The 24888-nt window shown below is 46.0% G+C and overlaps 1 protein-coding gene across 7 annotated transcripts in view; it reads left to right on the plus strand.

The window, feature by feature from the left end:
* Positions 1 to 2027: 2027 nt before the first annotated feature.
* MAP4K4 (mitogen-activated protein kinase kinase kinase kinase 4) overlaps positions 2028 to 24888 on the plus strand; it is a 151373-nt gene continuing 128512 nt past the window's right edge. For all 7 annotated transcript variants that reach the window (XM_085214236.1, XM_085214244.1, XM_085214269.1 and 4 more), the window contains exons 1-2: positions 2028 to 2351; positions 2727 to 2792. In XM_085214236.1, coding sequence (XP_085070362.1) covers positions 2295 to 2351; positions 2727 to 2792 — 123 coding nt within the window. In that variant the 5' untranslated portion in view covers positions 2028 to 2294. The remainder of the gene's footprint in view (positions 2352 to 2726; positions 2793 to 24888) is intronic.

Genomic DNA, 24888 nt, shown 5'->3' on the forward strand with positions numbered 1-24888 from the left:
ATATGCTCTATCAAACAGTGCTTGTTAAGCTCTTTGTATGGCTTGTAGTTTCCGCGGAAATAAATAGGAGGTATTACTTTCAGAGAGACCCATGTATATTAGGGAAAAGGTATATTTGGGCTCAGTTCTACTCAGCCTATACTTGTCAGGAGCATGATAGAGGTGTTACACGTTGGGTTTGGAATATAGAAGCATACAGAGACAGCCTCTGGGGTAACATTAGCACAAAGGAGAGAGAGGTTGTGGCATTCTGATTGATATATGCCATGGACAACAGTGAGAAATGAGAGTACTGGGAATTATTAGGAAGGGGCTAGAAAACAGGGCAAAGACATGACTGTATATGGCATCCCATGCCATGAATAGGGCATGGAGATCCCTTCCCCCGTCTTAAAAACAGGAACAGTTCAACAAAGGACTATATGAAATGGCTGCTGCTCACAGCATCAGTTGAAAGGTCAGAAAAACTAGGGGGGACACACAAGCCTATAAAAAAAGAATTCCTGTGGAGAAAACAAATAGGACATGGTTGCTATCTCTTCCAATACAAGAACCAGCAGGGGCTTCCTGCCAACTGGACTCAATGGCAATGGATAAAATAGCCTTCAATCCAGCAATCTCCGTGCCAGAAGACATGCAGAAAGGACAAGTTAAGTAGGCCAAATAACAAAACCAATCCACTGTCAATACATCTTGGTGCGAACCCAAGGCTAAAGCTCGCTGCACACCTCTGATCCCACCACCCCTGTGCCTTCTTCCTCTGCGGAGAACACAGTGGTCTGCTCTTGGCCTAGGTTTGCCATCTTGGTAACAACACTCAGTGAAAATGCAGCACAGCATTAAACTGTTACGGTAATTTCACTTCACACTTTCTGCTCAACAGGTTTGCTCTGTTTTAAAAGCGTGTTTCTGTGATACTTATAGCTATGTATATGTAATTCTGTGGTTAAAGCCGAAGAGACAGGAAAACCTTGGTTCCCACAGGAAACACGCCCCAACCTCTCATAGGCAGGTAACATTTTTGCCATATCAGTGCGATAAAGAACTTCAAGGGAAGCTGAATCCTGCCAAGGTTTACACCTGCATGCGACTGCCTGCTCGGGAGAGGTTACTGGGAGTTTTCCACGTGATGAGGCTGTTGCTGGAGGATCTCTTGGGCGGGCGCGAGGCCTGAGCCGGCTCTGCCTGGCGGCCAGGGGCGGCTGGGAGCGCGGAGCTGGGCAGGGGGCTCAGACGGGTGACGGAAAGGTCTCCGGAGGGCAGAGCGCACAGCGGGGGGCGCGGGGCTGCGGCACCCCGGGGCGGCCCACGCCGCCCACGTCCCCGCCAAGTACACCAGCGGGCCGCCCTAGCCCAGCCTTCGTCGCCTGCGGGGCGGCTCTCGGGCTTTTGCCGGCCGGGCAGGTCTGTGAGGCCGTCCCCGCCCCGGCCCTCGCCCTCTCTCTTTCTCTCCACGAATTTACCCAGAAGTGCTTTGGTGCGGGCGCGTTTCCGCCGGTTTTTCCTGTTGGAGAAGGGAAGGGGGAGCTGTTTTCTCTCTCTCTCCCTCTGCTCGCAGTATATTTTGTATCCCTTTTCTCCTCCTCCTTCCTCCTCCTCCTCCTTCTCCTCCTCCTCCTCCTCCCCGGCTATCTTTGTCTGGCTCGCAGCACCCCGCTCCCCGGTGCCCGCCGCCGTTTCATGCCAGGGCAACGCCGCGGGGAGGGCTCGGAGGCGGCGGCAGCTCCGCCGCGGCGCTGGGCGTGAAGCCCCCCCATGAGAGAGCGGGGCCGCGCCCGTCGCTTCCACCGGCTGCCGGCGTGAGCCCTGCCGGGCCGAGCCGTGCCATGCCCGGCCGCGGGGAGCACCGCGACGCTGCCACAGGCTGCCGGCCCCGGCGCCGCTCCTGCCGCCGCCGCCGCGACATGGTGTGAGCGCCCACCCGGGCACCGACCGACCGACCGACGGACCGAGGGACTGGGACGCCGCCGCCCTCCTCGGAGAGCCCGCCGGACCGCAGCACCCCCGCTCCCTGCCTGCCTCGCTCCCTGCCCGCCTTCACCTCCCGCCTCCCCCCCCCTCCTCCCACCCGGCAGCCATCCATCCATCATCCCCCCCCGCCAACCCCTCCCAATGCTGAAGAGTTTCAACCCGCCGGGGCTGGAGTGAAGAAGGGAAGGGCAAAAAGGAGGAGAGGAGCTCCGCGCCATTCGCATCTTTCTCGGGGAAAGGGGGGGAAACGGGCGGCCTCGCTCTTATTTGACAAAAAAAAAAAAAAAAAAGGAAAGAAAGGAAAAAAAAAAAAAAGCTCGAAAATGGCGAACGATTCTCCTGCAAAAAGTCTGGTGGACATCGACCTTTCCTCCCTGCGGGTGAGCGGTGGGGCGGGGGCCCCCCGGGGCCGGCGGGGCGGGGGCCGGCTTTCCCCGGCGTTGCGGCCGGGCCGGGTGCGGGGAACAAGGCTGGGGGAAACGGGGGAGCGGGAGTCGGGGAGCGGCGGCCGTGTGGGGGGCTCCCCGAGGGGGCGGGCGGGGGGAGCGCGGCCCTGGGCCGCTTTCCTTTGTTTGCATGCGTTGGCATGTGCGTGGAAAAGCAGGGCGCAACAGCTGCACGCCGCCGGCAGCCCGGCTCGCTGGCTGGCTCCGGAGCGGGCTGGCAGGGCTGTGGCAGCGGTCATCGGCTGGCAAAAATGTGACCCCGCTTCTGTTCTGTCCATCTCCCGATCTCCTTGCCCCTTTTCCCTGCAGGATCCCGCCGGGATTTTTGAGCTGGTCGAAGTGGTTGGCAATGGCACGTATGGGCAAGTCTACAAGGTTGGTGGCAGGATTTCTCTTCTCTCTGTATTGCTGTTTTGTCCAGACGGGAGCTGGGTCCTCTGCCTGGCTGATGATGAGCAGAGGGGTTAGGGTGACAGAAAGGCTCTCCTTGTCACTGCTGCAGCTCCTGACAAGTTTGCCGGCCTCTTGTCTTTGCTTTCAGAAAGGAGCACCCATCCTGAAACAGCGTAATAGCCCCCTCTCCCCCAAGGAAGAGACCAAACCACTGTCAGTATGTCCGAGCCTTAGAAATAGCTCCTTGAGCTCATTCAGAATTGCTCAAATCCTCGTGGAAGTTACGGCTGCTGCCGTGATGGGAAACAAAGGCTCTGCCCTTGGTAGGAATTGTCACCCAGTTCCTTGTTGGGAAACCTTCCCAGGAGCCCGGTGTGCTGAACACTGCTCTGACAGAGGGCACACAATGGCCATCAGATCGGCGTTGGAAATGGAGAGCGTTATTTTGTGAAAATCAGAATTCCCAGACGAACCTGTTTGACAAGTGTATGCCTTTAAAAAATAGAAATAGGAGAGTGCCCGTGTGGGTGTGAAACTAGCCTACTTTTTGTTTTTTTATTTTTTTTTCCCTCCTCAGTCCCTGTTCAGTCAGTGGAACAAACAAATCTCGAGATTGCATGACTTTGCAGTGAGTGGTAGCGACCAGGATGACTAATTATTCACACTGTCTTAATACTTGGCTGGAGGTAGAAGGATCTCGCCTTAAACTGTGCAGAAATGCAGGCAGAATGTGCAGAAGGAGGGCGAGATAACTGGAAGAAGCCGAACATGCCCAGCTGCTTGAGTTTTTTTGTGCTTATAGATAAGGCTGTGCAATTTTTAAGCATCCCTGATGGTGAGATGCTGCTGAAAATGAAACACATGTTGGTTTGTTTTGAGGGCGTGAACCTCAGCCTTTGTGCTGGAGCAGGCAGTGCACAGCATGCGCGGTGCGAGTGGTGGGATGGCTGGGCTGCTGCTCCAGGCAAGAAGCTGGGATCCCCAGGCTGAGGGAAGCGGCAGTGGGTTGGGGTGGTGCACTGGCACTGCCTGCTCTCAGCAGCCTGGGTTTTTTGCTGCAATCCTCCTGCTCCAGAGCTTGCGTCACCTGAAGCCCTTATGCAAAAAATCATAGCGCACAAAAGGTGTGACTTTATCCTCTTCTGTTAATGATTGCAATGTGGTGCTTTGTTTCTCGGTTTGCTTGTTAATGCTGTGACTTAAACCAACCGTGACTTTGTTACTTAACTGTCTTAAGCCTAGAAATTGTGAATTTGGTTTCTCTTAGCTGTGCTACAGCTCTCCCAGTAAAGTTACTATAGGAACCACCCTCAGCACGTGTTCTTGTTGCTGTGGAAGAGCGACCAATAGCCGGAGGTGCTATGGGCATCAGTGGCAGAGGTGGCAGGCGGCTGCTGTCCTGGCCGTGATTTGTGTGTGAGTTAGACCAGGTTTCTTCCGGCCCTAGAATCATGGAATCACAGAATGGTTTGGGTTGGAAGGGACCTCAAAGCCCACCCAGCCCCAACCCTTGTTGTGGGCAGGACTGCCCGCCACCAGCTCAGGCTGCCCAGGGCCCCATCCAACCTGGCCTCGAGTACCTCCAGATATGGGGTTGCACAGCTTCTCTGGGCAGCTGTGCCAGGGCCTCACTGCCTTCTGAATAAAGAATTTCCTCCCTCCCTGTTTTCTCTTGCTTAATAACTGAGGACATGGCATCCTGGGCATCAGGAATATGGGAAATGGTTAATACTGGTATGCTTGCAGCAGTTGCCAGATGTTCCTAAGCTCAGGTGTGAAAGTTTGGATTTGCACAGCCACTTCTTTGCTTTGTATTTATATGTGAGCTGCGTACACATAGCAGGGTAGCACATAAACAAAATTTTCCTTTTTCTGATTCCAACTCAGTTCCTTTCTTCCTCCCAGTACCTCAAGCTGGGAGCCCCACATAAGCCCTCATGGCCTGATTCTCTGTCACCAGCGGGCATTGGCATCACTGGCATGGCTGTGATGTCAGAAGTGCTGGCAGCAGGATTGGCTGGCAAACTGCCATTTGAGGAGGATGGGGGCAGTGGTGACGTTATTTCTTTGTCTGGCCGGGCGGCACCAGGGTGGCAATGGCAGTGCCCAGCCCTCTGGGGCCTGCAGGCTGGTGGGAGGCTGCCCTGACGTGGGGGGAAGGCCACTTGTGGGCAGGCCGTTCCCTTCTGAGCCTTGGCTGGGCCTACTGAACATAGCTCAGGGTTGGCGAGCTGATAGCTCAGCTATTTATTAACTCTGTGTATGTCTAGCTGTATAGATACCTACCTATATGCCCCCACAAAATAAGAGGTTGCTCCCTGCCTGCTGCTTGGCACCTGAATGCTGCTCCCCGACATAGAGCAGCATGGATTCCCCTGGGATTTTAAGCCATTTTTAAGTGGGTTGGCTTCTTGTGACAATAAGATGTTTGAACATGCTGAGTTTTGGGCTGCTCTGCTTGACGTACATAGAGTTGAAGTAATTTTTGTCATCACAACCCTTCTATGTCTCTCCTGTATACATGGAAGTGAATTGGGATAAAAATGAGCTGAGGGTCCCAGATCTGTGTGCCTATAAAGCAGTGTGAGTCCTTGGCTGGGGGAATGCTTGATGCATCCCTGAGCAAAGCACAGCTCTGCAGCTTGCCATTGCAAATCTTGGGCAATGGAAGCCCAGCTTGGAAGTGGTTTGTCCGTTTGGAATCGGTTCAAAATCTGTGAATGACAGCACAAAAAGAAGAGGGAAGTTTTTCAAAGCAGTGTTTATTTTAAGTTAGACAGCAAGCAGTTAAATTGTGTGGGATGCAATCAGCAATTTACCTTGGAGTTGCTGCAGCAGCAAGTGGCCACACACCCCTGATAACTTTGCTTTTGTGAAGAGCCGGACTCTGACATTTGCTGGAATTGGGAGAATTTTTCCCTCCACTGGTCAGAGCTCTGTGGGGTGCTCCTGGGAAGGGCTGGCTGTGTAGGGATTCCCCTTGCAGCCCTCCTCCAAGCAGTGAGATGAGGGTTGTGATGTACAGCTCTGAACTGCAAGCATTGGGGGATTTTGCAGAAAAACAGCAGTTGGGCTTTTGGTGCCTGTTGCTGTCTGGCAGAACAAAGACCGTGCAGGCAGTCCTGAAGTCCTTCCTGCTTTATCACAGCACTTCAGTGTGACTGTAACTTGCAGCCAGCTTCCCAAGTGATTGACTCTCTTAAGGACCCTTTCTTTCATTTCTAGCAAATAGTGAAGGGGCGTTTTTAGCATTGCTGTGGTTGAATTTTATTTTTCCTCATGCAGCAGTAAGCTTAATCTGAAGTTTTGCTCACACAGAATGAAAACACACCCAAATTTTGCCTTGAGATAAGATTTGAACTGGTTATTTCTTCTTTTTTTTTTTTTTTCCCCCCATGCAAAAATGTGAATTAAAGGCTTGATTGATATTTTACATACGTAAAAATCTGTACCATCTGATCATTCCCAGAGGTGTAGGGGCTTATTAGTGTTGCTGTTGAGACTGGACCACACTGACCTGCTCAGTCACTCTTTTTTGTGTGTGTGTGTATATATACGTTTTTAAGTCAGCTGATCCTTCCCACTGGCCGTTCTGGGTATGCTATCAGGACTCCCAGATAGACACCATAATTCTCCCTTAGCAGAAATGATGGGGGAAGGGTGGCTCCTTGGGAGTTCTGAGTTGTGTGGCAGGAGTACCCTAGAAAGCTCAGAGTTAGGGGTGATGTTTCTGATCGTCCCCAACGCAGGCTGCTGTGGGTCTCTAGGAGCCTTGTAATAGTTAATTCATAGTGAAAGCTTCTTTTGTTGATTTATATTGCAGCCTTCCAAAACTGCATGTAAATGATGTGTATTGTCTAACTGCTGGCGCATAAAAGGAAATGATGTAAGATGTGATCGTTTAAATGCTGATTTGAGAAGAAATTAAAACTTGGATAAATATTTTCCCATGCTAAGGATACTCTGTTTTGGTCTTAGTGGACTTTCTGTCCTGTAAGGTGGCTGTGGTGGGGTAGGAAGAGAGGACAGCGGTTGGTATTCTGTGTGAAGTCAGATTTTTTTTCCCTTCTCCCTTTTCTTTCTTTCACTGCTGAACAGCCATCATTGTGGATTGAAATGATTTTGTTAAACATGAATACAATTCCAGCCTTATCGCTATAAAGACAAGCTGTGCTGAGGAGCAGTGAGGTCACTGGCTTTCAGAAACTGGTCCAGACCAGCTCACTACGAACTTCTTCCCTTACTTCTCTTATTTTTTGGGGGGATTCTGTTGCAAATTGGGAATTTGCTGTTGACTGGTTCCGGAGTAGGCTGGAATAGGAGCATTTCTCAATGTCCTATGGTTAGGTGCAGCCCTTAGGCCTCTAACTCCACCATCCTCCAAACTGGCTGAACTTTAGACCGGTTCTTCATCATCCAAATCCTTCTTAATTAAATATACAAAAGCTAGGCAGGTGGCCAGTGGGGATTACTGATATTTATTTTTATTAAAAAAAAAAAAAAAAAAAAAAAAGAGAAAGCAACCTGCAAATTGTGGGTAACATTGTGTTCCTCTCACTCTTCCTCCTCCAACCCATCTGTCTTCTTGTCAAAATGTCTTTTTTTGCACCTTGTCTTAAATTCGATGGCAGGCTCTTGGGGCAGGGACTCTATTAATGTAATTAGACCAGGTTCCAGTTCCCTGGGACCTGGATGTACGCAGTGCTTCAAGGTGATGGATTTAACAATAGACAGCCCAAAGTCTTATGCTAACTCATAGGAAGTTGTATTTTTTTTTTTTCTCCTGTTAGAACATTTCTCAATTGATATGGATAAAATCAGAGCTGAAATTGTATCACATTCTCTCTTCCTCTTGTTTGTGTGCATGCTCTCCCTTTTACCAGCTGAACTGCTGCTGGCAGACCTGTTCCTGCTGCCCGGCTTACCCCCATTGACATAGGCTGTGCTTGTAATGGAAATTTTGGTGAGTTGTTATCAACTTCCAGGCACCGGGGCCTCCACAGCAGTGTGCAGAAATGCATATTTGCCTCTGAGGTGATGACAAGTCTGTGCCTCTTGTCCTAGGGGACAGTATAGAGGAACGTTCCTATAGGGGATCCTGTCTTAGAAAAGGTGTTCACCCTTTGCATTTCCCTGCCTTCGGTGTATACATTTTTTAATATAAAGCTTTGGAGCAGATTTTTCTAATGTGGTCTAGTGTATGTTTGTGAGTACGAGTTATGTTCCAGGCATTTTCTTCTCAAGTGTTACTTCGTTTGCAAGCTTGACTTTAGTCTGGTAGGTTATGTCCCTACTTTCTCAAGATATAGTTTCCGTGGAGGAAAATGGTATTTTTATTTATCCCTTTACACATTTTTGACTGTATGCTCTGGGTCCTCCAGAAGTATTTCTGCTTGCCTTTGGCTGACATTGATATTTAAGCTCAATAGCGTTGCCTTGCACAATGTGAGCTTGACTGTAGTCAAAAGTTACAGTAAGATCCTTATCTATGGCGTTATTTTAGATCCCTGTCCAACTCCCACTGGAGTTAATGGAAAGAATTCAGTTCACTTGAACAAGAGGTGGATTTGGGAGGGGATCTCTTAGCTTTGCACAGTTTTCTTATCAAATGCCTTAGGTTCATAGCAGTATGGGTCCCTGATTGTTCCTCAGGTTGGCACAAGCTCAAAAAAAAGATACCGTGGTCTCTGTAAGTAATCAGCTACAGGAAAGGGGAGGGAAGAAAAAGCAACTGCTTGGGAATTTTGAGGTAACTCTCAATATAGGGAGCGTAGAGATTTTAACATTACATCTCAGTACAGACTGGAGGCACAATAGTTCTGCAGCCAAGTGAAAGCTGCTCTTCTGAATGTGAATAACAGCTGCAATTTGGCCTCAGTGGCATTGGATTTAATGTGATACTAACTAGGAAGCCTTTGAAAATCACCTCTGAAGAAAGCTGAAATCCCAACAGCTGGAAACTGAGGGTGCCTGCTCTTGTGGAGGACTGGAACTTTCATTAAGTTTAGGGATCGGGTGAGCATTGGAGAAGCTGTGGTGCCTCATCCTTGGAGGTGCTCAGGGCCAAGTTGGATGGGGCCCTGGGCAGCCTGAGCTGGTGGGGGGCAGCCCTACTCGTGGCAGGGGGTTAGAACTGGATGGACTTCTAACCTAAGCTGTTTTATGATATGAATGGAGTAGGCTTCTCTCCATTTTATTGAGAAACTGGTTCAGCTGAGTCCTATCTGAAGTTCCTCGTGCAACTCATGGGAGTGGAGTGTTTGTCTTCTCCCTGGGGTTTTCCCATACTCTCCTGCTTGATCTTGCCTCCTACTGACAAGTGGGACAGCTTGAAGAAAAGCAACCTAGCGAAGGTGAGTTTACAGAGTGAATTGGAGGGTGTTGAAGGAGATGCTAGCTTGAATGTTGAGAGTGGGATTAGTAGGCAGTTCACAGCCCGGGAAACAAAGGTACTGTAGAGTCAGGAAAGTGGTTAATAGAAGAAAAAGTAAAAAAGATGGCTTCACTGTCTGTAGAAGGACATTAAAAATGTATTTCGATATTATGAAGCAAATCAGCTTTTTCTCTGGTTGCTTAGGAGTCTTCTGCTTTCACTAGGCAACCAAGCTTTGGACTTACGCATCCCAGGAGAAAGTTTCTTTACAGACATTTTTGTGCTGACCAAACCTCTTTCATGCCACCTAGCTACATTGTGTCCATGTGCCAGAAGGAGAGATGACTTTGAGGAGGTGGTTTAACATGGTGAAATGCTCGGTTCCCATGAAGCTGCACCTCCCTGGGTTGCTCTGCCACCGCAGCTGTCGCAGTAGGCATTCAGACAGGACACTGCAAGTGCCAGCAAGCCCTAGTAATAAAACAACTAATGTGGTAAAACGCCTTACGTGGATGCAGTTCTACTGGTCTTGTAGAGCTTATCTGGTGTGTCTCAGTCACCTCCCTTTGGAGCTGCCCCATAGCATGTCGATAAGAGCTTCTCTCTGCTCACGGTGACTCACAGGTTGGTACCTGTTGCATGGGCTGTGGACACGTGCATCCTTGAGAAGGCCCTCACTGGGTTGGGAACAGCAAGGTGAACCAGACTGTTTCTGAGTTTTAATGGCTGGGGTACCCTTTTTTTTTATTCTGTACCAGTCTGTGATATAGACTCACTGGCTCTGGTTTGTGCACCTGGCAGCTTGACATCAGGACAGAAATAAAATGGGAGGGTGTGTCTTAAGAAGGTAAAAGATTGGCAGCAGCCTGGAATACTCAGTTGCAACAAATCTGATTTTTTTTTTTTTTTTTAATTAACGATTTGGAAGCTGCCTAGGCAATGGTCTGCTCCTTCTGATTCACTACAACATTGATGCAGTTTTTGGGAGATTTTTGCATTTGGAACTGTTAAAACTTGAAATCTTAAAAATACAACAGTCATTTTTTGATAAGCTTTGGTAGTTCCAATTGTATCTTCCCAGGATTTTGTGAGAGTAGATGTAGGATACAGTGGATAAACGTTCATCATTCTAATTTAAACAGTGAGCTCAAAGGAAACTAAATTTGTCATAAAACCTGCCCCCTACACTTTTAGGCATCCAGTTGCTTTTGGTTAGTTTGTTTTCAAAACTAGTTTTCAAAACTAGGAAAGCAGAGGTTAAGGTCCCTATTTCTTAATGTGTTACAGTAACATGTTCTGTGCTATGCTTGGTTTTGTATATCTTCAGAAATCTGGGGACCCCACCAACGTGATTGCAGTTCATTATTTTTCTTCATTTTTTGTGCTTCTCAAGGCAAGCTCTGTTGAATACCTAAAAGGAGGCACAGCTGTGCTGGTATTGCAGGGCTGTTGTCAAGAGGAAATACTTGTAGCTGAGTTATAAACCCTTATATGTAGGGGTATAAAAAAAAAAAAAAAAAAAAAAAAGCTGATAGGCCCTTGGCTATAGGGCTCCTAGCCTATGCAACTGCAATAATCAAACCAATTCTGAGGGGAATTAGCATAGTGGTGTCTGAATGTAATGATGAGGTATTTCCTGAGTGGAAGCTTTAATTGAATTTCTTTTGTGCTTCTCCAGGAGCTGATAGTGCTGTGTATCTCCAGTTATTTTATGGTGGCCTCGTGGGCAAAAAATGCACTCTGTAGTGAGAGCTGCAGATGCACATGACCTCTTCTTAATTAACAGCTTGCTTCTGTGCATTGGGATTGGAATGTTTCTTTTTTGAAAGGTGCTTGTGTTGGTGGTCTGCCTACTGTCTTTTTGATGCCTGAATCTGAACTGTGAGCTCTAGGACTTGTAGAGGAGAGAAGTAGATCAGGTGGATGGATAGGACAAGAGGGAATGGTCTTAAACTGAGACAGGGGAGGTTTAGATTAGGTATTAGAAGGAATTTTTTAACAGAGAGTGGTGACCCACTGGAACAGGTTGCCCAAGGAGGCTGTGGATGCCCCATCCCTGGAGGCATTCAAGGCCAGGCTGGATGTGGCTCTGGGCAGCCTGGTCTGGTGGTTGGCGACCCTGCACATAGCAGGGGGGTTGCAACTAGATGATCATTGTGGTCCTTTTCAACCCAGGCCGTTCTATGATTCTGCGATGGTCTCTGGAGATACATACCTTAGGATGAGATAAATAGTTCTTTACATGAAGCTGCCTGTGCCCGTTAATTATAATGGAAGCCTAGGATGAGTGTCTTAGATGCATATCTTCTGTATGTCTAAGGTTGGAGAGATTGACCCCTGTCTGTGCCATGCATTTGATAGCTCCTGCTGTTTGAGGAGTGTACAGTACAAGTGAAGATGCCTTTAGTGGATACATAAAGGTGAAAAGCCCTCTTTTCCATCACTGGAAGGGAAGTATCCCATTTCCCAAAAGGCTCATAAATAAGTGACCTGTTTTTGCATACGTCTACCAAGAAGTGAATGTGCTTACCCTCATTATCCATCTCTACTTCTATACAAAGCCAGGAAACTGAATTCAGGCAGCATTACTGCTGTCTCAGGCCTGCAGGAAAAAGGTTGATTCTGCAGAACTTCTCAGGTATCTGGCTGGGAAGAACAGTCATTGTGAGAAGTGGGTAGCGCCTTGTGTTTCTTCTCTGTGCCCTCAGCAGTAAGCATTGGTGTCTTTTCAGATGGATTACATTGCTATAGAGGTTACTGTTTTTCAGGACAGAATTACAGAAATACTTTAACTGTTTTGATGGTGTTGATAAGGGTTGTAATTAAGTGCCGGATACCCATGCTATTTTTTGTTGTTTTTTTTTTTTTTTTCCTCAAAGGTGTGCTTCTCTGCAAGGTATCAAACCTGTTTTCTTTTTTTTTTTTTTTTTTAATTGCTTCTCTGTGGCTGTAAACTTGGCTAGTAGGATTCGGTCTGGTTGTGAATCTTATTTTTAAATTTCAATCTGTTGTAAATCTGAGTACCTTTTCTCTAATTAACACTTTCTTTCTAAGGCAATATTTGTCATGTTCCTTCATGGAACGGAACAGCAGACATTACTGCACTGCTTAAAATTTCATATTCTGCACCATTTGTTAAACTGAGCTACCAATTGCATGGCAGTCTTGGTTATAAACACAGAAGGAGGTGGAGCTATCCAGTGCTTCTTCTCTGATATTGAAGCCATCCAATGTGATTTGCTTCCATATGAGGATGTGGGAAGGAAGTACAGCCAGGAACTGGTGCAACTTATTCCAAGCCACCCAAGAAATACGTAGCAGAGATAAGAACGAAATCTGTGGATGTGAAGTTGCGCGTACTTCAATCACATAGGATCGCTTCTTTGTCTTCATGATAGCTGAGGTCTGCCTTAATACTCACCCTGGCCTAAGAGAGGGAACACTCTGTATGTTGGCCTTCAGGTTTCTTGAAACACCCAGAGAAAGGCGTACTGGTTCTTGGGCATTGGACAAGCAGATCTCATTACCCCCCTGCATGTCTTTCCTAGGTTTGCAGTAGAATTGCTATGCGCTACCTTACAGGTGATGGGCTTTATATACGTTTAAATGACATTTGCAGGAAATCTTAGCTGAATTGCTCACATTTAACTGTGCTGCTGTCTGTAGCGGAGGTGGGGCAGGCAGTAGGATATTTCACCATGACTAAATGACAGTGTTAATACCTTTAAAATTGGTATACTGATGTTTATGAGCAGATACAGCATTACAGTGATAGCTTCGGGGGCCTTCTGCTGTGTATGAGAGCTCTTGGTTGATTTAGGGAGCAAATAAATAAAATTTGAAAGCCAGCCTAAAACACAGTCATGCATGCTAAGCTGAAAATGCAAGGTGTTGTTATACCCTGGGCTTACCTTGCACCAAGAGTTAAATTCTGGAGTGATGACAAGTGAATATCAAGAATGTGTTTCAAGTCATGTGAAAGAAATATGAATTTCTAAATAACTTGAGTGTTAAAAGGGGTGGATGGGAAAAGCTTTCCTTAGCCTTTGTGGAAGTCTTATATGGCAAGGAATGAAAATCTTTAATATTGACCTAATTTTATTTGTATTTAAGATCAAAGAGCTCTTGTGAATGAGTTGCTTGTTTTATATGTCACTGGCTTTATGGTTTTATGAATGGCTAGAGGCAGTAAATCAGTCCTGAGTAATGCTACCTTTCCTTAAGTTTCCTCTGAGGTAATGGAAGAGTGCTCTGGTTTCCTCCTCAGGAATAAAACTGTATTAGTTATTGACCAGAGTTCTTTCTGGTTAAGTTGCTGAGTTTGGAGATGCCTCTTCATGGATGGAACATAGTGGTAGCACTCATATTTGACGCTGGGCTGGGGAGAGAGAAGTGGGCAACAAAACCACTGCTGCTTCACATCAAGTCCTTGCTGCGTTCAAGGTAGTACCTGGGATGTGACTTTGTCTTCTTCTTTTGCTGCTGTGTACTTCCTACTTTTTAATAACAAAGTATTTAGTCAGCATGTGCTCTAGCTGCAGTGAAATATGTTTTGTGCCCGTGGTGTGGTTGCACTGGGCTGTGTGGGAAAAATGTTGCACCTCTCTTAATATCAGCTTGCTCTGCCAGGTGGGAGAGGAGGATCTGAAGCTCTTGTCGCAGAGTGCTGTTATCTGAACTCTTGGCAGATTTGGGAAGGCATATGGGTGTGATAGGTGTGGTGTGTGCTGGGAGCAATTGTGGGCCTGCAGAGCCACTGGGTGCTGGAGGGTCTGGAGCTCCTCACCACTGCAGCATGCAGCCCGTGCTCCTTGTGAGGGGAGGCCTCCTAAAGCCAGTCGCTTTCTGAGTCTTGTCAGGAGCTGGCTTTCTGTCAAGACTGGCTGAAACATCCAGAGGGTGTTTTCCCTCCAAGGGTTCTTGGTTTAAAGCTCCATTAGTTGTACGTCAGTTGCCATATGTGTTATGATAATAATTAAGAGTGGAAAGGACTAGATTTATTTTGGTAAACATTTCACCTAGTAAAAATTTAATAGCTTGTCTGCCTTCAAAAGCTATTCCTCTTTTCCTGTGCAGATTGGATATCTAACAGCAGTGCTGAGCATTTACCAGGGATGCTCAGCCCTGGGATTTTCTGCAGGGCACAGATTGCTGGGCTGAAATCTGTGGGTTTCTTTTAATAGTGACTGCAAACAGCTTTGAAGGATGATAAAAACAACACGCTGCAATGACTAGGGACTTGCGTCTGAATCTCATCCATCAGCAAAAACACCTAGTTTTGGGAACAGCTCTGCATGATGTCAGAAAAAGTGTTGTAAGGGCCTGAGCCAACCTTCTCTTCAACAAATACTTGATTTTGTGATTTGAGTCTTTTGAGGGAAATGTTTTGAATACTTCTGTTGTCTTAGGCCTGTGGGAATAATATCCTTAAGAGATTATGCCTATGATGTAAGAGGCATAAATGTCATTTGAGAGAAAAAGAGGTGTGATGGAATAGGAGAATGGTAGAAATAATGCTGTTTCTTGCAATATTTAGGTGTATATTGGTCTGGTTTAGGGTATTTTTCTAAAGCTAGAAGTACATTGCGCTGGTATCAATCTGGTTCTGCAGGTTGGAGTTGCAGCACGGACAAAGGCTTGCACAATTGTGATGGGAGTTCTCTGATTGGACTTGAAAGAAAAGAGTGTTCTTTTTGGAAATATCAGTTTTCTGAAGTGCATCACATCTTACATATTTAATCTTTCCTCCTAGAATTAATTTTCTTTTCAGTTTTCATCCCTTTTTAAGCGATGGCAGGTTTCTCTCCCTTTGAGTGATTTGTTTTGTCCTTGTTCTTCGTTCATACTCATGGGATGTGGGTGAATTTCTCCTGCAGTTTTCCCTTCTCTAAACTCTGCACTCATCTTTTGCATTTCTTCCTCTAGGCTTGTCTGTGTTTGTTTGTTTTTTAAATTGGTATAAAAGTAGCTGGGAAATAGAAGGGATATGGTTAAATCTGTGTGATCTCTGGTATTGGCTGCAGTTCTGTCAATAGGAGGTTTGTTTGTTATTTCATTAATGCCTTTCTCCACGTGCATTTTGGAGCCTCCTCTTGATTTTTTTTAATTTTTTTTTTTTAAGGCAGTCTCTTACCTTGGCTTTCCAAAGAAATGAGATTGATAGCACCATAGAATCATTAAGGTTTGAAAAGACCTCTCAGATCATTGAGTCCAACTCATCCCCACCCTGCTCGCTAGCCATGTCCCATTGTGCCAGATCTACCCTTATTTTGAAAACCTCCAGGGATTTATCACTTTTTTTTTTTTTTTTTTTTACCCTATCCTCTGGAAGTTTTCAACCTCAGGGCTGACATCAGCTGCCTTTTGGTGTGGGGTAGAGGCCTGACATCCTTGCAAATTTCAAAAAGAATGGACAAAGAGGTGCCAGGGTGTGAGGGTTACTGTCTGCTCTTCTCACACTCTTGGTTCACAGAGCTACCAGGATGCTCCAGCTCATGGCTGGAGGTGGGAAGTTTGTGGATGCTGACTGAAGGGCGTCAAAAGTCTTTGTCTAGATGAAGCAGGCTGCTCTCCCTTGGTTAAGTTAAAGCCTGGAGTGCTTAGCGCGTGCTGACCTCATGCCTTAAATCCAGGGTGAGATGAGCCTGTGAGCTGGTGGTGGGTGAGGTGAGGATTTCTTTGCATTTGTCTTTGCTGCCATCTCAGCTGCTGCCTGTACTCCAAACTGCTCAGGAGCAGCTGTAAGATGTGGATGTCCTTTCTCTTGTCAGCTCCTGTTTGAATAGGGGCTTTTTCATGACACACGCTTGTTTACTCATGTTTCTCTTTTAACGAAAGCAGTTAAACGAGGCAGTAACCACCAGCAATTGAGTGCTCCATTAAGCATGTCATAAACCAGACCCCAGATCTTGAGCTGCCCTTTGTTTCTCTATTTTGGGGGAGGAGGGAGGGAAGGCAGAGAGCAGGACAAAGGCGTGCTGCAGTGCTGCTGCATGCTGCTGCATGGCTCATGCTGCAGGCACCACTGATCCCCCTGAGCTGAGCACACACCTCGCATCGCCTCACAGCTTGCTGTCCTCTTCTGACTGCTGCTGATCCAGGTGCAGCCCAGCTGCGGGAATTCTGACTGCATCCGTCGCTGAAATGTGGGATTCTACCGAATTGCCAGATGGACTTCTGGGTTGTTTTTTTTTTTCTTTCAAAAGAGCTGTTGGATAGTAGTGTTAGTGCAGAGTGGGAACAAAAGATTCTGTTTAACCAATTTATGGATGGATAGGTGTTTAGGACAGGTGTCCTACGGAGTTCTGGGAGACTCTTCAGTTGGAAACAAAACCAAAGCATGAGCTCTGAATTGCCCCTTTCAGCCCCCAGCCCTACCTCTGCAAATTGGTCTGTTCTTTTATTTCAAAGAGAGTGGCTTCGTGTTATTTCTCTGGGTGGTTCTGCAAAAGGCATTTCTATAGAAGAGCCTCATTACACGCTTACAGAACAAATTTTAGCTACAGATTTCACTTTCTTGTGTCTTCAGACTCGTGAAAATGAACTCACTCATTACTTTCCCGAGTGTGGGTTGAAGCGAAAGCTTCTGGAGCTTCACTGCTGGTTGTGCTGCAGGTCTTTGTGTAAGGCATCTCTGTCTAAACTGGAGGTGGCTATTAATTTTATTCCGGAGAGGAGAGTGTTGGTGCTGCTGAGCTGGATCCGCTGTGGCTCAGCTGACTTGTTCTGAAGCTGGGCGTGGCAAGTGAAAAAAGCGTTCTGTCAGGGAGACAAAAAGGGGAGGCCTGCTTTAGATTTGAATCCAGCTCCTTTTGGATAACCTCCTCTAAAATTGTTTCCTCCTGCAGCACATGAGCTTCACCACTGCTGTGGTCTGTTAGGGCACCGGCGCTCCCCCGGTCTCCTTTGATTACTCTGTTTTATGCTATTTGAGCGCTTCTGGCTTTCCAAAATGGGGACACAGCTTGTCAATGCTCAGCTCCTTTAGGTAGGAGGGGCCTGATGGCTCCATGAGCCCCAGTTGGTGATGTGTAAATCTGCAAGGGATACATGAGTGTACATACATGTAGGCAGGGCCTGCAGAGCTGGACAAAAGTGCACCAGGGCCTTGTGCTGTGTTGCGAGCAATGGAGGATAAAGAGCAAGCTGATGTACATCTCCTCTCCAACACTATGTGCTGCTGTGTCTTTTTACAGTCCTTCAGGTGCTGGGTAATGTGGCACTGTGTCTGCCTGATTGCATCCAATAACAAATTATAAAGACCAGAACTCTCCCCACTTGGATGACTGCAATTTGGAGCATACTCACATAGCCTTATTTCAGAAAAAAAACCCCCCACAATTGTGTGTATTACTCAAGATGTTTTTTAAAATTACCTCTTCCCACCCTACTCCCCCCTCCCCGCCTTTGCTCTGCAAGGAGGTGACAGTTGTGGGAGGATTGAGCCAAGTCTGTTTTTTAGGTATTAGAGGTTACTTAGAGGAGTTTCTGTGGAGAACACCATCTGGACACGGGGATTCATTTGTTGAGGAGCTGAGCTGATCCCAGAGGAAAATCATTCGGATGTGGTGTGTTTATGGACCTTCCTGTATGCTGAAAAAAGATTCATGAAAGGTATAGGCTCTATATGGCTACAGTAGGACTTTCTGTTTCTTGTAGAATTTACTGGATGAAAAATAGCAGGAATGCCAGGCAAGTGGGCAGAGCTGATTTTTCTGGGAGGGACTGGTGCTAGCTGGTATGCACTAAGTAGAAAAATCATCGTTGATTGCTCTTATATGGCAAATTCAATAGTAATTGGTGCTTATGTTCTTGGGAATCAATTCCCTCCTCTGATCTAAATCCTGCCCTTGCAGGAATTGCTGAAAGTGGGTTACATTCTTGGGAAAAGTATAAATTTGAAATAAAAAAAGCACATAAGCACGTTTCTAGCCCAACCCCTTTCAGTGTTTGGATTACCAGAGCAAACTCTGAAGGGAGACTCTTTTGCCCTTGGATAGGAATCCTGTTTGTCCTGCTGTGTTTCATGTTCTCAGTGTGGGGCCTGGTCACATATTGGAGTGGGGGCATAGGAGGCATTGCACTGTTAGAGCCTCACATTCAGGCACCAGGTGGATGAAAGGGCATGCTCTGAAAAGAGACTGCTTCGTGTTGCTGATAAGTGGTGCTGGGTTGGGGGAAAGGAGGTTAATGCCCCCTTTTGCCCAGGGCCTAGTTAAAGAAGGCAGTCATTGAGCTAAAATATGCATCCACAGTTCATTTCTGTTTAAACTGAAATTACTGAGCAAAGAAGTACATCCTGGGAACAGATTAAGCCATATACTGGGATAGAAGCAAATTTCTCTCAAGCTCAGTTGACAGTGGTGTGCTTAAGGGTTTTCTGTATTAAATATTTGATAAATTTGTAGAAGACTTGAATTCAGCTTGATTTTAATTACTTTTGATTTTTTAAGCCTGCAAGATCCTGACAGTTTTCTTCGTCTTGCCTTTTTCCTGCTCCCCAACCCCCACACTGATCCCATTTCATCTGGGAACAAGCACTCGGTTATAATAGGACATGGTCACGTCCTGGTGATGGGCAGAGCAGTCCCTATGGAGCTGGTGTTAAGGTTGAATTTCTGACTCAGAGAGGTCCAATGTCACTGAAAGCGCCACTCTTGAAACTTATTGCATTAGAAGTATTTGATTAACTGTATTGTGTTAGCACAGGTTTTATTGCTACTTCCTATATTTTATTAAAACCTGTTATTAAAAGCACCGGCGTGTGTATTTGCTTCTAACGAACCATTTCTTTCTCTGCTCTTGGCAGCAATTTGCTGGGTGGTGGTAAGCAGTCAGAGCATGGAGGATGGTAGGGTGGGGTGAGATGAGCGTGTGCGGGGGTGCGTTTGCTCTCCCTCTTTTCTTTGATAGTTAATTTTTTCATTGTTTGTCAGAAAATATTTTCTTTGTGTTGGAGGTTGTTTGTATGTAGATGTCGTGCCTGTTTGCTTTCTTCTGGCAGTTGGCCGAGCAAAGGTCACAGCAGCGTTTACCTGCTTGGCACTGAGCAGTCCTGTTTCCAGCCTTTGCATCAGCCCCTGTGTTGTCTCCCCTTGTAAACTACGCTGAGCAGCTCAGAGTTGTTCCCAATGCCCTGAATCGAGAGGGAGGTTAGGGAGAAGAAAAAAAAAAAAAAAAAAAAAAAAAAAAAGACCACAAAGCAGTTGCTTGTAACTGTTTGATTCAGTCTATTCTTGCTGCTGCTTTATCACTCACGTGCTTTGGTCCAGCAGACTCTGGACTGCAGAGGGTAAAAAAAAAAAATGTTTTGTAAGCATTGGTGTGCTGGATGGAAAGTTTTATTGTGGGGAATCAGCATGTTCCTGTACACAGCAGGGCTGCTAAAAATATTTTCAGCCAGCTAGGGGTGCAGGCCAGGGGTTAACTTGATAGTCCTTTCCCCATTTCTCCATTTTGACCAGGTCTGCAGTTATTTGTTTCTTGAGAGACCCTTCTTGGTACCCTCTTACGATCTTTTCTGGAGATGTTTTCTGTGATTCCATTTCCCACAGTGGCATCTGAGCTTTGAATGCTCTGTCCTTTGGAATAACCAATACGTGGGAAATTTGTCTTTCTTCAGTCTGTTTTCTGTAAAGCCATAGGTATTTAAGAAATGCTGGAGACAGCTAAACCAAAAGACCTTACCAGACAGAAAATATAATACAAGCCACCTGACCAGCCCTGTCTTTCCTGGCCTCTTGCTAAGAACCCTCATTTCCTTGTGTCCTAGGGCCTGGGCAAAGCGTCTTTTCTCTCTTTGCCAAGACCTCAGTTATATATTCATCAGTTGTAATAAAAAGCATGCTTAGGATCATCGGGCAAGGACCTAATGATCCAGGCTGAACGCCTCCTTGGCTTGCCAATGGCGATGGTGGCTGGAGCTGTACTCACTGTGGTGAAGTCCCATAGCTGATAAGTTGACATCTGCAGCAGGGCTTAGGCTGGCCACTGATGACCCTCTGGCTGGCGACAGGTTTGGAAGCTTAAACCGAGGTGAAAGGGCCTGGTGGTGCCACCTATCTCCTGCTTCTGCTGCTGCTCGTCAGCACCTTGGTGTTGCCCAATGCTGATTTGAGTCCTTGTCAATTCATCTCTGTTATACAAGTCATCTGCTGACAAAACAAAGATCTGGGTCACTGCTCTTAAAATAGATTCAGCATTAAGCAAATTGCTCAAGCATGTTCTCCTTTTCTCTTAGAAGACAATGTCAACCCAACCTCACAGGGGTACCCCTGTAACGAGCACATCATCCTTCTGTAGAAGAGGCCACGACAATTGAACTACGCTTTCCTAGTACGCTTTTAAAATGCAGTATCCAGGTGTTTGCACAGTTTGACTTTTTCTTTATACTAATTCAAATATGTGCATCAATTCAAGCTCTTTTAGTAGGTAAGTGGAAGATTTACAAATCTTCTATTTGTGTTTTTGTGACCGGTGCATGTAGCTTCTGACTGTAAGAGCTGTGGTAAATCACACCCCTATGAGCTGCTTATTGCCCTCACTTGTAGGCAGAGTTCAGTGGTGCCAATTTCATCTTGATAACAGTCATCCAGCAGCCACTTTGACCACACTGTGCCAAGCTAGTGTGAGTGTATGATGAGTGTGCAGCTAGTCAAGGCTGAATTACTCATGAAATCCATTTTTAAGGTCGTAGCTGTTGCTCTGTGGACTCTTTGATGCCGAATTTCTAGGACTTCCTGCATGACTTGCCTTTCTGGGCACTGCCTGGGCCTGGGCTGCGAAACGTGCTGCCTGCCTGTGTCCTATTCTGCTTGTCCTATGGGTATATTTAACTCTGAAGTGTGCTAAAGCTGCTGGGAGCACTGCTGGAAAATACAGTTTGAAAAAGGGGAACTGGAAAGTAGGTTGTTGCTGATTCTTGCTCATTAGGGTCCGTGTCTGTCTGAGTATATTGCCTTCTGCTGTGTGTGCGGAAAGCATGGGAAGTCCAGGTAGAATTTCCAGTTACGAGGCAAGCAAACTGTGGTTTGGTGTCCCATGAATGGGTTCCCTGCTTGACCGTGTAGCAGAAAAGTCCCTCTAATGATGAGAGAGGTAGCAGTTTTCTACTAACCACCATAGAAAATGTGGTTTGTTTTTGAGGGTGTTTGGGCAATGTCAGCCCCATTGTGAGCCTCCATAATTCTTTCCCGTCTTTTGGCTACATTAGTTGCTGTCTGCTCCATTTTTGGGTTATACTACCATTAAACACTACGAAAGGTTATAGGCAGCACCTTGTTATCTTCTGGAACCATCAGCACAAACCGTGCATGATTAGACTGCTGTGTATGGGGCTGAGTGAAGTGCCTGTGAGACTTGTGTTCAGCGGGGTTCTAACTGCAGCTGGAGGAGGCCTAGCTGAGCAGAGAAGTTGCTGTTGGTTGGTACCAGTTTTACCCCCAGTGAGGGACTGAGGAACAAGGGAGTTGAATTCTTCTGTAAATATCATACTTGATGAGAACAGAAAGCTTGTTTGCCTCCTTTCTCAGGCTTGCACATCCTCAGAGGTTTACAGGCTCAAACTGTGTCTTGTATCTCAGCTGAGAACAAATAATTTCCTTTCACAGGACACCGTGGTAATTTCGCTTAACACTTCTCTACTTTCCCATCCCACAGAATTACACGGGGGTGGTGTTTCTGTTGCCTACTTTACCTGGCTTATCAGGAATAGCTTAAGATGTGTTTTTAGTTGGGTAAGAATTGGGTGTGCCTTATTGTGTGTATATAGCGATGAAGTGTCGCATTGTTTCCTTTTTCCTTCTAAATCGTTGCACCTCAGAGGAAGCAATGATGAGAAAACAAAAATGCCGAGCACTGACTTTAAATGGCCTACTGGAAGGGAGATTGCTGCTTTGAACATTAACTCCTTTACCTTGATGTGCTGCTGTTGAGGTTAATCCTGACCTGGAGCCTGGCACTCGCCTTTTCATCTTGAGTTCTTCCCAACTCCTGAATCATAAATCTAATCACCTTAAACAGAAATTAAAAATGCTAAGCTGGGAGAAGGCTGTGTAACTGTTTTCCTGATGAGGCTGTTGCTTGCCCTGACTTAGCCTTTGTTGCTGATGTGCTGGGGGAGGAAAGCTCTTTGAGTTGTTGGCCTAAAATCATTAGTTTAGGGAGATGAATTAATGAGGACCAGCAATGGTTTCAGGTTATTGTAACTCTTTTAACTTCAGCTTTTCTCAAGTTTCATTGGGCCGAGCCCAGAACCAGTGTAGAGTAACCTTCAGTGGCTGCTGAAGCTGTTAGGAGCAGAGCTCTGGGCTTTGACTTCTTGCTTTTAAGATTGGTAGAAAGGATGGTTTGTAGGCTGGTGCATGGTAGTGCTTACAGCCCCATATCATTTGTTTCTAAAGCTGAGGGTGACATATTCTTGTGGATTAGAAAATAGGGAAAGGCAAATGAGAGTTTACTAGAATGGTCTTGTTTGTGCAGTGCTTTTAGCTATTCTGCTCTGTGCTGGAAGTGTTGAGGGAGATTTCAGCAAGGGTTTGAATGGTGGAGTCCTGTGAAGTGCTAGTTTTGACCAAAAGTTTGTCTCTCCACAATAGGTGAGGCAACAAAAGGAAGACAGAAAGAACAGAAAGGTGAACCTCACGTAAAGAGTTTGAATTGCTATGTGGAATTAAAGCCAAATATGAAATATTCCTATTCAGGCATTTCATGCAACTCCTGACTAAGAGCTGCTGCATTGCTGCTTGGTCTCCTCTGTGTAGTTAACATGAATTTTTCAGTATGTGAGAGAACTGTGTGTGTTCTGCACATCAGAATAATATAAATCATGCATGTTAACATATTAAAGAGGTAATGCTGACTTCTGGCAGGCTGCTTGCTGCTTGAAAATTAGGGCTTCCAAATTGACGTTCTCCCTGTTGCTTGGACATGTGTATGTGTTTATTTGTCTTTAGGTCCCTGTCTCAGTCAGTAGCTTTATGTGAAGCTCAGCCAGGTTGATAGAAGGTGAAAAAAGATCCTGTCTAATACAGCTTACGGTGAAAGTGGCACAGTAAGTTCCCACTGCATGTACAGCAGTTCCCTGCTGCATCAAGGAGACCTGATTATACAACAGAACTAATCAGCTGCCATGAATTATGGGTTGGCTTAAGTGCTGTGAAATACATGTTTCTGCCTTTATTCTGTTTTTCTGTTTTGCTTCCACTGTCAATAGAAAGCACAAATGTTGACAGGGCTTATCTTCAGCAGGTATATTCAGGGTTAAAGAAGGGGTTTCTTAATGTAATTATAGCCTGCCTCTTCTATCCAGGCTAGCAAGAACAAACCAGGTTATATTGGAGCTCTACTGCATGATGTTACACAACTGTGCTTATTTAAATGTGGCTATTTTTGTAATGTGCTCTGTGCCTTAATGGGAGTAATGGACACAGATTGTTGACCCACTGAAACAGAGCTGAACATGGAGGTGTGTGGTTTTTGTGGAAGTTACAATGAAATCTGGCAGTTTCCCAAGGTGCTTGCACTTAGTGCAGAAAGAAAGATGGAAACATAAGGAATATTAAAGATATATATACATATATATAAAAATCATATATTCGTGATGTATTTGTATTTGCATTTTTGTCCTGTGAGGAGCCAATGATTTATTTTCCCCTTTCTTTCTTTCTTTGGCTCATTTTCATTCTTATTTTTTTAAGTGTGGTGGTGTAATTTTGGCCCCTTATGCACAGATTCTCCTCACTTCTGGACATCAAACACCTGCAGTTAATGCCTAAGGCTTACCTTTATATTCAAACCTTGTTCCACCTAGGGCTGAGAGAAAGGGATAAACAAATCACCCTAAAGGGCCTGACCTGGTTTGGACCCTAATCGAAAGGTGGCTGGTTGAAAGGAGCAGTTTGATGCCCTGTGTTAGGACGGATGTGCTCCCTCTCTCCCTCCAGCCCTGTAACTCCATCAGCTCAGGTGGCTTTGTGCAGTTGAGGAGGAAGGGTCACTATGGACTGCCTTAAGAAATTTGCCCAGTCTCATTCACAGCTGGTAGGTGAGGTGTAAGAGGGCACTGTGCTGGGTATGTTCTGCTTCAGACTGCCTGGCTCTCAGAGATGCAGTGCCATACTGACTCTCAAGTATTCAGCTGTTTCTTAGATATGCAAATCCCCTGCTTCTGATTTGGCTGGGAGAGATGGGTGTCTGGGTCTCCTAATGATGAGATTGTTTGTTTATCTGTATGGGGTTTTCAACATTATAAATTCCACATATAATTATAATAATAGATTGCATGGTTATTTCACAAGCAGTGTGCCCTCTGCTGTGATCAGCTACTCCACTCAAGGCCTACGTGCCTGTCCACAGCTTCCTGTCCTTCATGTTCCGGTTGTTCCAGCTTTCCCTTCCTTGAAAAGAGCTGAAGTTTTTGAACATGAGAAAATCCTAAAGGAGTGCTACAGATGTGATCTAGCAAGGCTCAAACTAGTAACGCGTTCTCAAGAAGCAGCGCACTGCGAGTTACATAGCAGTTAGGAGGTGTGTCTGGGGAAGAGAGCTGCTACTTGCCTTGTAAATCAAGGCAATCTAAACAAGCTTAGAAAAGGGGCAGAGTGCAGAGAACAGTTTGGTTTGTGAGATCTTCATTGCAAAATAAGGCTGACTTAGATTCGCATTTACTATTTCTTCTGGGGTTTTGCCTTTGCAAAGTTTGAGCTG

This window comes from Meleagris gallopavo, chromosome 1 (genome assembly GCF_905368555.1).
Source record: "Meleagris gallopavo chromosome 1, MGAL_WU_HG_1.1, whole genome shotgun sequence".
Classification (NCBI taxonomy): Eukaryota; Metazoa; Chordata; class Aves; order Galliformes; family Phasianidae; genus Meleagris; species Meleagris gallopavo.